The following is an 11,623-nucleotide window of genomic DNA, read 5'->3' on the forward strand; positions in this document are numbered from 1 at the left end:
ATCCCGTTTTCATGTGTCGGAGAGGGGTGTCAGATATTTAGGTATTTCTGTCACTCCTGATTGAAATATTTTTTTTTTTATATATATTATTGTTTTTTTAATTGTATTCGTGTTTTCCTTTAAATTTAACTTTTACATATTGCAGCATCTGAAGGGTGTGTATGTGCTTTTTAAATTAAAAAACAAACAAACATTCAAGCATAAATGCTTCATTGTGTACTTTTTGATGGTGGGGATGTGGGTGTTTCCTGTACAACACAATTGGGAGTCTGAGGTTTTATATGTCAACCTGGGGACACTTGCATGCCAAGCAAAATATAAGGAAGGAAAAGCGCATTTTGAATACATCTTGAATATGTTAGAGTATATAGCGTGACACCTTTGTAATGGAAATCCAAACCACTCTGTAAAAATGCTGTGGGAATACAAAAGGAGATTCGGAAGAACTGAGGGCTTTGTTACTGCTGCTGGGTAAAGTCCAATGGTCACCTTGGCTTGGACCCTAAAATTAATTAGACCGGTGTGGGGAAAATGTTAAGTGTGTTAAGTGATCCCAGGAGGGGTCGGGTTGGGTTGCTTCTTCAGAGATCCCATTTTAGGGTTAGCTCATCATCCATCACCATACACCCCCTTGTGACCCCACTAACCTCATTAATTTGCCTCCCCAGATTAGTCCTCCCTTGGAGACCACAAAGAGCTCCTATCATTGTTCTCATCTTCTCACCCACACTGCCTTGAGGACTTAAGTAATTCAACTCTCCACACAGCAAAACTTGAAGAGGAAATCAAATTATATTACTGTAGGGACATGATACAACAAAGAGATTCTGGCTTTACAGGCACCAAAAGGCTCTTTGTTGCTTCACTTATGATTTAGCGTGACCATTTACCCATGAAACAGTTTCCACTTGAGATCCATGCTGCTTCATGTCCACAGGCTTTTTGGGTTGGGCCTTTAAATGCACCTTAGAAGACACTTAAAATGGTAAACAATACATGGGTGTGTAGAAATATTAGTGTTATTTGATTATTTCTTTTTTGATTCCAAACCTCAATAGAGTTGAATCAATGAGCTGGATGTGAAAATAAATATCTGAGCGTCAATTAGCAAAGACTTTGCACATAATGTCTCCCAAATTCAATCCACAGCCAATTAAAATATTGTTCTTTGAAATCTCTGGTAATACTGGTCTATTTGAGCTCAAAGTAACCTAAGATTGATTGAGAATGTGAAGTAATCGGCAATAAGTGAGGGTATGGTAAGGGATTGAATGTGTCTATCAAGTCAATAAAACCATCACTATGAATACAGAATAAAAATGCTTTTTTCCATCTGCCCTGTTCTAGAAGGACATTGGTGGATCTTGTCATCGTTTGGCATTGCCGAATCTGGGACACAGCAGAGGGTTTGGGTGACTGCCTCAAGCTCTGCTATTGAGCTCCCTAATTAAACTATTAATCTCACATCATTAACCTCCAAGGACCCCCATTCTGACATTGCTGCACTGGCTTATGAAAACAATTTCCCCTCAATTCTGATTCTCTCCACCCTCTAAATTAGGTTCCTCCAACACTTTATTTTGCAGATGTTTTTCACATACTGTATATTGTTTTTCTCCCACTGCTTTCTTGTAGCGCATTTCCTATTGTTTAGCTCTTGCTCCATCTCAGCTCAGTGTGCCTGTCGGTATGATACGTCTGGACCACAGATACTGTGCTAATTGCATTACTCAAGTGGCTCTCCAGGGTAGATATGGTTACTTTTGTTTAAAAACGAATCAATTTCTATCCCTGACAGATTTTGAGCTGGGTGACCATACGGACACAAAATACAATACAATTTCCAGCCACCCAGCTCCTCGTCTGGTCACCCCTCTACAAAAAAACTTTGGCACATCCATCACATCACTCCATTGTAGGAGATTTATGAATTGCCAAATCAATCCACAGAGCTTGTCTTATAGGTTCAAATAGAACATGGCAGGTTATGTGGGTTTACAGGCTTTTTCTTGAAATACTGTAAGGAATACTGTATTGCAAGCTATTTGGAGATATTTCTGTCTAAAGCCAAGAGCATACGTATATTTTGGCATGGTGGCCCCACTGGAAATTTCTTAGTGGTCTAGCCATTTGACTACACCAGATAAACTCACTGTAGGGGTCAAGCATTCAGACCTGTACAGTTTTTCCTTTAATTTGTCACCCGTCTGTATCTTTGTGTGTTAATTAAAACGCTTGCCTCTGTGTTTTTATCTGTAAATGCTGAATTGCTGAAATTAAAGACCAGGGCAATCCTGCTCCCATGCAGAAAGAGAGGTATTGAAGTATTGAAGTAAAGATATTGTTGAACACTGTCCATATAAACGTAATTCATCATCAAGTAAACACAATAAAGCACAATTATTTTTTGTCAGATACCCTATGTCTAGCTGTGTGTGTATCTTTAAATACCTCAGTATTGTTTGGAAAAATGGTAAGTGGATACTGTATGGGCAACATGCCCTGAAGGCATAAACTACAGTAGATACATCCATGACAAAATATGCTTCACAAAATTTTAATACTTTAGCCTGGATAAAGCATATTTAAAAGTATAAATACTGGCATATTTGCTTAACATTTGCCTTTGCATGCAGATATCTGCACAATATAGATTAAAAACAGCACAACGGCGACACAACTTAACAATCAAGGCCTGTTGAAACTCAGACAGGCTGAGCACATTTAAATTATATCTTGGCAACTTCAATGGCCCTGACATTACCTTTTTTTGCTTGATGGTCCATAGAAAAGCACATGAAATTCTGTATATTTTGTTCATCCCCATACGTGACGCACAGAGAAGTAAAGATACTAGGGTTGGTCTGATGAACAATGTCATTGTCCATCAGTCGTCTGCCTCAGTAAATCTTGCAGGCGGCTTGCGATATACTTGCAATAATGTGCAACAATGTAGTGGGTTAAATTCAACTTTAGATAATGTCAGTCCTTTTAAATGGGGATAGTCTACAAAAGGGCTGTATATTTGATTAGTAGATAAGGAAATATACTAAATTTATTCTCAAAGAACTTGCTTTTTGACCTCCCACTGTGTGTAATTTTCACCATATGTGCAGATAATGAGGAGCTAAAATGCTCTTACTGTCAAAATACTGATCAAGCTTAATATATTATCACACTGTAGGGAAAGCATAGAAGGACTTGAAGGGTGAATGAGGTTACTTACTGTCTGCCAGGGAGGAGATCACCATGCAGTTGAGTAGAAGCAGGAACAGCAACGCTCCTCTGGGCAAGAGGGACATTGTCGGGTGAGTATTAGGCACCATGTTCTAAGTTGTCACTGCTCCCTTCTCAGTCCCCTGATAGACGCGTCCCACTCTGACAGGATCAAAGACTAACACCTGGAAGAGCAAACACATGCAGAGCAGGAGTAGAGAAACATTAGTATTCAAACTCACCATATATTTGCATACATTTGACCAAGCATAATAACACAGTAAAGAAGAAATATCAAAAACAGAGCAGAACCAAATGAGACAGAAATTTTGTACACTTGTAAGAAAACAAGAGCGCTGGAGATCTTTGGTCACGATCAAGAAGGCACCCAATACCCAAAACAAAATCCTGCTCGGGGCAGAGGAAAATACAAGTGAAGTGAATGTAACACGCAACTATATCATTGGTGTTAGCTGCATGCACTAAGGCGCACAGTAGACTCCATCCACAGGTCGGTTGGGGTTGAAGGGAATCTGGGTTTTGGGTGAGAGGGATGAGGGTTGTGTTGTGACTGATTCGTGTATGTAGTATATTGACGTTATTTTTTTATGCGTGGACCCCAGCAGGAATAGTTGCTGCTGGGGTAGCAGTGGGGATCCGTAATAAAGAGCATCGTAATAAAGAGCAAATATTTTATATGCCGGGGCGCTCAGGAGCACGTACTCACGCGTTCAGATGAGGTGAAAAACCAGTTTTAAGGAGAGCAACTGCACCCTATGGATGGGAAATCATTTTTTAATATAATGGGACACAAAAAATGGGAGCAAACCATTATATTGCAATTAGAAAAATGAGCTCAGTTTATTGCCAACTCTGCGCAGGTTTGTAAATCAAAATCACTCATGAAATAAGTGATTGAGACGAATAATCCGCCTCTTCTTTCTTTCCCCATTCATCTTAATATCTGAAGGGGCATGATTAATAAAACTGACGACCGAGTATTTCTATGCGACTCTTTAAAAGCAAATTAAGATCCCTCCTCATTTGGCACTGGATTCAAAGTTGTTAGCTATATATTGAGAGTTAAAAATAAAAACAGCAACAAACTAAATGCGTGGCTGTCTGTTTGCCATTAGCCCGTTTTTCCAATAGACCTCCGATATTTTACCGTTAATTTTACAACTTTAAAAGCATTTTCTAAGCAATTTGAACTTCTACACATGCTTAACAAACAGATAAATGAATGCCGTTGCCTATAGGCTACATTTCAGCAAGTTCGGCAATGTTGAAAACTGCGTCTGAAGTTCAATGGTGGACATTTAAAAAAGATAACGTTACTTACTAAATCTTTTCTTTGTAACCGCCGTTGGCATCCCCTTCTCTGAACCACTGACTTTGCGCTTAGTCCTGTCTTTATAGCAAGCCCGAGAGTCCGCTTCAGTCATTCACAGCCAAAACGGAAGAGGCCCAAAGAATAAAAGGAGGGGGGGGGGGGGAGATAGCGGTCCCATGCCAGTCAAGTACCCCTCATTGCAATGCTCAATGTGGGCTGAGCCGTTATTTTTATTTAATTATTTATTTAGCCTATTGTAGTGATGGGCGGACCGATTCTTTTCACAGTATCGGTTCCTTTGGGTTGATACATGTAAATGTATCGAACATTTTGAGTTTTGATACTTTTCTTTAGTTTCTCAGTGACACTCGGTTATGGTACCGGCACATCCGACAGCTAAGTTAGTGCTGCCTGCCCCACAAAACTTCTCTTCAGTGCATTACCAGTCATCATATATAAGTGTACATGAATTAAAATAAAATATTAATTTAAATGCATTGATTCACTTCACCCACTTGTATGTAGGTAGGCTATGTAAGCTCAGTACGATGTTACAGAAATGTGATGTGACACTGACCAACGATCTGTCGGTCTTTTTGAGGGGCAGGTAGCAGACCTCCTAGTTCGAGAGAGCAGCAGTTCGTTCAGTCTCGTTCAGTTTAACCCGCCGTCTGTCTCGACTCGAGTCCGATTAAATCGCTTCTCGTTCACTCATACGTCCTAAAAATTCCTAGCTGGGAAGTAACTGCAAAATCCTGAAATGACTGCTGATTTACAAGAAAACTGATACAGTTTGCAGTAACAAACTCCTTCAGAAAATTAAAATATTGCTTATAACACAGTGATGCATTTAACCACCTTCAGTAAACTGCTGAAACACTGAACAACTCACTGTAACAGCAGTTTGCAAATTGTTGGTTTAAAGATGCCAAAGTTTCTACTTTCATCCTGATATTTTATCAAGATATAGCCCTAATTCATTACTTAATTAAATAATTCATAAATGATCAATATTTTTTTGTAGTAATGTCAACTTTACTGTGCTATTGTGCAGTAAAAACAGAAAGCTGTTATGCGTATGTGCATGCAGAGTAGAAAATAACTTGTTTATTTAAAAGGACAGGTTCACAAATGTTCAAAACTGTCTTAAAACAACAATCAGGAGCCCAAATGAACACTGAAACAGTTTTTTCTGGCTATAATCATTCCTCTTGTTCATACTGTTAAAGATCTCTTCATAATGCACTCTTTCTGTGCTAAAAATGTATTTTAAAAGTTTATCTGAAGCTAATATGAAGCTTCAGTTGTCCAAATGTCAAATCAAGTAGATATCTTTACAGTCTTTTTAGTGCCAGTCCTACTCTTTGTTACCATTCTTCCACCACAGCTCAACAGGGAAACACTGTCCGAGGAAACACAAAGAGGGAATTTGATGCTAAAAGACTGTAAAATATGGCAGATATCCACTTGATATGACTAACTCAGACTGCTGAAGCCTCATATAAGCTTCAGAGAAATTTTAAATGTATTTTTGCACAAAATGACTGTGTGGACACACTGAGGATTTTGGACCCCATCACTTACACTGAAAGCACATTTGAAGGGGATCTTTTAGCAGCCAGTATGAACTCGAAGAATGATTACAGTGAGGAGAAACTCCTCTGGTGAAAAATTGTAAAGCCTCTATCCTTTAAGGGAAGCATCAATATGTTCGCAGTTTCAAGAAATGAACTAATTTATTCAATGTTCAGTTCAGTCGAGTTGTGTTGAGTTATGTTCTTATATGAAAGCAGTACACTATAAAGATTAGAAGATAGTGTACTATATGCTGTATATAGAATAGACTGGTTCAACCAAGATCTTTTCTCAATCAATGCACCATATATACAGTAGCCTCAAATGTCATGCACAAGAGTTTGCACAGTCCCAGGCTAAATCAGTAAACTGCATTGTAAAAATGCTCAATTTTCAAGTGCAGTAATGTAAATAATTGCACAGTCTGAGTCATTTCATTTCCTTTGACACTTTTACACATAGCGGTCACTACAGTGGACAGCTATTCAAAAGCCATTTTCTTAGATATGCATGGGTTTTGATGGTATAGTTGCACATCAGCCACCATAGTGGACTCTAATGTGGCATCCCAAACACTGCCATCCATTGGCCAACCTTTGTAAGTGCAACACAAATTTCTCAAAACCAAGATGGCCGCCGGCCAGCCGGAAACACTCAGCAGCTCAGGAATATCTTGCCAATCCTTCTATCGTAGTAGACCTTTGCAGGTAAATAAAATTTTTGTAATATCAAGTAACAACTAAGGAGTAATACAATTGTTAAAATGTATTAAAAAGTATTGATTTTGTATTGGGAGAAAATGACGATTACTCATCTGTCCACTAAGTTGGACATCATGCATCGCTGGCTATATTTCAACTACAATTATACTATTACTGTGACTTTGTTGTTCTTGCAAATACTTCATCTACAGTAACTTTTTTGTCTGTAAATCAATTGATTTATGTTATTAGAATGTAACTTGCAGTTTTAGGGGGCTAAGGATACTGAGGGAGCTGAGGATGCTGGGGATGCTGGGGGGGCTGAGAGGGTTGAGGATCCTGAGGATGCTGAGGAGGATAAGGATGCTGAGGGAGCGATGGATGCTGAGGGAATGCCAGGCACCTCAATAGAATGTCTGGATTAGAAAAGAAGGATTTTCTGCATTTCAAGTCATCTGTAGCTCATGTGCTAATAAATGCAGTAAGACAGAGGGAAGAGGCTGAGGAGTCAGGAACAAAACATTGTATTGAACAGTATTAGAATATGTTAAAATATGTTAAAATATGTTTAACAGCTTTGATATATATTATTTTATAGTTTTCAAATAATATACAATTTTATTAATTGGTTTGTTAAATACATTTTCCTAAAGTTGAAACTCAACGCATGCTGTCCACCTGAGTGGACATGTGAAAAACTCCTTGAAAAATGCATGTTTAAAAAAATGAAGTTCAAATATTTTTTTCATGCCTAAAGGAGAATAAAAACAAAAAAACCTGACTGAGGTTGTCATAATTCATGCATGACAGGGTTAAAGTGCAACTGCGCGTTTTATCCTTTAACACCAGAGGGTCAAAGTCTGCAAAGTGGAACTCAAACATCTAAGTGAAGGAACGAGAAGAAATATTTAAAGCGGATGGGGACTTAAATATAACTTAATGGTGTCTCAAAATCACACACTTAAGTGCACAAAAGTGTATTTCAGTATATTTGTAATTGCACTATTTATATATGATCAGTAGGTTAAGAACATTGTTAGTATGTTCAGCAGGCTTTAAACTTTTTTGGGGGTGGGGGGTATTGGTAAATATTAAATGAGAATTTAATTTAAGTATATGGTAACTTTTAAAATGACTTTCTGTACCATAAAATTAAGGTTGACTATATTCCTACATGATAACCTCATGTGGTTATGAGTCATATTTTGGTCTTAATTTTCTGATTAATTTGTCTAACTCAATATTGTCAGGTTCATGATACAGATGAACCCTCCACCCACCCAACTTCTTTTTCAGAAATTTATCTTTTTCAATAATGCAAGTGGAAATCTTTGACATACAATAGTTTTTTGTTTCCTAAATAATTTTATTTATATGGGATACAGAGTATACTTACATACAGTCCGTTACTGTATGCTTTACATAGTTTTTCTTCCATTTTCAAAATTTGCCTGTGGGATTACCTCCCACACAATAAGAACAAAGAAAAGTGGAAATTGTAAATTGTAATAGAATGTTTTTTTGCATAAAAAAACAAAAAAAACATAAAAAAGCAAGGGCACAGGTCAAAGAACGAAAGCACCATGGCAACAACCATCATCACCATTGTCATAATTGTTTCATTTAAAAGCAACAAAAAACAAAACACATTTTCTGCTGTCAATCACCGAACAACAGTTATGTCACCACTTAAACCCCTTGAAACATCAAACATAATGTGCTCTCTTCTACCCATTTCAAAAATACCATTCAAGTACCATTTGAAGGCAGCATGTATCTCTCAACCCCCTTTCACCTGCAAAATAGCTAAATTCATCAGTGTCTAGAGAACTTTCCAAAGAGGGGATTGACCTGTGTATATACACATATATATGTATGTATGTATATATATATACTAGCCCCTTCTTGTTGATCCTCTGTAGGACAGTGGAGATGAGAAAGAATTAATTAGAAAATGAGGTATGTTTCCAACATTTGAGGCCTGCTGTATGATCCATGATACATTTAATAATGTGTGATCAGCCTGTTAAATTTGTTTCTAAACATGCTACTCATGCTCCATTAGGAAGGCTTTGAAATTGCAATAATCCTCTTGACGGTATATATGGGTCTGGTGAAGCCCAGATAGGGTTAAGCAAGTCTGAACTCTCTTTCCACATTTCACTTCCATTAAATTAAATTCTTCCAGCCTTGGCCTTCTACCAGAACAACTTAATGTAATAAATCTTGAAGAATCAGGGTGAGATTGCCAGTATTAGTAGGTCACTTCATAACATACCTGACATTATCAATAAACACATCATTCACCTGAATGACTAATCCTTTAAGTAAACAGTATGCACGCTTAGTGACACTGCATTCAGGATTATGCAAAATAAAGCAGAGTTTTGGAAACATTAAGTCTTACATCCAAACAAAGGTTGCAAATTATAGTCACTGTTAAAAGTTCCTCAAATTTCATAAAACTATATCAGCACATTCCCTTTGTCACTATCTATAGGATGGTGAAATAACAAAATACTAAAATAGTGACTGTAATGAGCCACTGAAGTGCTTAGCCCGTTAGCAGGAAAAAGTGGATGAAAATTTCAACAACAAAAAGAGAGCATAACTTTTATTTATTTTGAAAAAGACAGAAGTCATATGACAAAAAAGATGATGAAGAATCAATACATCTGTACATAGTACGGTACTGTAGTGGTGGTGGTGTGCTGGAGTGCATTATACTGAAAAGAGTTCTTAATATTTTGTCCACCACCTCAAGGTGGACAGAATATGTATAGACTTTGTAGAAGTATTATGGCAGAGCTGTTGTATAGGATTGCATTAGATTGCACAGGTGTTCCTAATAAAGTGCTTGGTGAGTGTATGTTGGGCTGTGAAAGCTAGTCTTGGTAGGTACAGTTAGGGACTCAGACAGCAGACATGAAACCACAGCAAAAGCATTCGAGGTGAGTGACACTACATCCACAGCTGTCTTCCAAGTGTCTCACAAACTCTCTACTCTGGTCCTATGGAAGCTCTGTAATTAAAGAAAATGTTTTATTAAGTTTAAAACAGGTGTCTTAAATAAATTAAGGAAATTCAGTGTGAATTTGTTAACGTTAAACTTTTACTACACATCCCTCCATGCCCCTGAGTGCTGGTACATCTTGCCAGCCTGTGACAGGTGAAAAAAGTAAAGGAAGCCAGTGTGGTGGTGCGAATGAGTAGACCTGAAAAACATTGAGGCAAAATTCCCTGAAAAAGTCCCAACATATTGTCTACTCGAGTAGAGCCACATATGTAATGCTAAGTTGTGCACCAGCAAAGGTTTAATAAGGGAACTGTAATACGACTGCTAAAACCGTTCAGGAAAGACTATTTTCACCATTACACATATTTGTTAGTTGTGTTGTAATTTATCTGTACTTCAGCACATTGGCTTTGAAATGAAACCATGACTACGAGGTTTATCTTTCCTCTTTACTTTGATGGTGTTTACATCCACAGATGAACAGTGCAGTTGCTACTTAAAACCAAGTCAACACTTTCATTCATTCAAAACAACTTAAATGTGTCACTGTCTGAATGATGGACTTTACTCTGATCTCTACTTACCAACTGCTAGTTTCCTCTGGCTGTTTCCAGGTTATCATGATGCAGTCACTGGATGAGTTTATGCATCAGCATACCAACGGAGGTCCCACACCTGTCAAACAGGACACATGACATTGATTTCATTACTTTGTAGTCTGCATGCACAAACACATTGCTGGTAATGTAAACATTTGTGATCTTAATAAATCAAAAATGCATGTCTCAAAACACCCCTAATCCCAACATATATGATTGAAGAGGGTCCAGTTAATTCACTTCTCCCATATATTTCGACATTTCACACAGTAAATAATCCCAAATGATGTGCAAAAGCTGATAATAATAAAGGAGTAACGTCAACACACAACAGCAGTTTGTTAGCTACAACGGGTAGGCTAGTTAGTTTACCTACAGATCAATTAGCATTGCTGGCGTTGGTTATCCTCTGAAGCTAACAGTTAGCTACGGTGGTGGGCAGGTAAGTAATTTAAATTGTGTTTGGTTGGAGAGGTTAACTCAATAAAGTCATGCACACAACAAGACAAGCAAACCACAAAAATGAAGGTGGATTCACCTGTACGTCACGTCGATGTCTGCAGCGGCTCAGTGCATCTCCATAACACACGCTGCGTTTACTTTGAAAATCCCTGGGATGGTTCCGCCGCCTAACATAGTTTTATCTCCAAGATGTGTAAAAGAAGTTATGAATTATGCTCATTGTTTCGTCTATTTGTTTATTTGTTTATTGTAGCCTCTTCTTAAATTGAGCTGCGGCCAACACGCTTCAAAACGCTTAACTTTTACTTTGAAAGCGAGCTGTCTCTGTTTCCGGCTCTCGACTTCTTGTGTCAATTTTCTTTGTACAAGTTGGATAAAGGAACACGCGGACACTTAAGCGCGCCGAACTGTATTGCACCTCTTAAGACAATGAAATCTGGCAATACTCCCAAAAATTGGGGTTTTCATTATACAACGTGAACAACTGCAAATGAATTATACTTCATGCACGGGCCGGTTTGACAGTTGTTGTTTTTTTTTTCTGTTTATTTGTTTATTGGGGTTTGACAGTCTTACCAAAGGCACACATTGAATACAAACGTACATGAGTGTTGTAACACTTTTTGCTTCATGTTATACATCTCAAAACTCTGATAAAAGCTACTTACATTGTTGCAGTAAACAGAAAAACAATTGTTCTTCTACTACTTCTGCTTCAAAA

At 37.8% G+C, this 11,623-nt stretch overlaps 1 protein-coding gene across 5 annotated transcripts in view; it reads right to left on the reverse strand.

The window, feature by feature from the left end:
- Positions 1 to 11,249, reverse strand: part of LOC121908493 (receptor-type tyrosine-protein phosphatase F-like) — a 32,240-nt gene extending 20,991 nt beyond the window's left edge. For 2 of the 5 annotated variants that reach the window (XM_042428556.1, XM_042428552.1), the window contains exons 1-3: positions 10,979 to 11,249; positions 10,426 to 10,516; positions 3,227 to 3,401 (exon numbers count right to left, since the gene is read on the reverse strand). In XM_042428556.1, the coding sequence (XP_042284490.1) occupies positions 3,227 to 3,326 (100 nt within the window). In that variant the 5' untranslated portion in view covers positions 3,327 to 3,401; positions 10,426 to 10,516; positions 10,979 to 11,249. The other 3 variants (XM_042428553.1, XM_042428555.1, XM_042428554.1) reach the window with 3 other exon arrangements.
- Positions 11,250 to 11,623: the final 374 nt, after the last annotated feature.

The sequence above is a fragment of the Thunnus maccoyii genome, chromosome 12 (assembly GCF_910596095.1).
Source record: "Thunnus maccoyii chromosome 12, fThuMac1.1, whole genome shotgun sequence".
NCBI classification, from domain to species: domain Eukaryota; kingdom Metazoa; phylum Chordata; class Actinopteri; order Scombriformes; family Scombridae; genus Thunnus; species Thunnus maccoyii.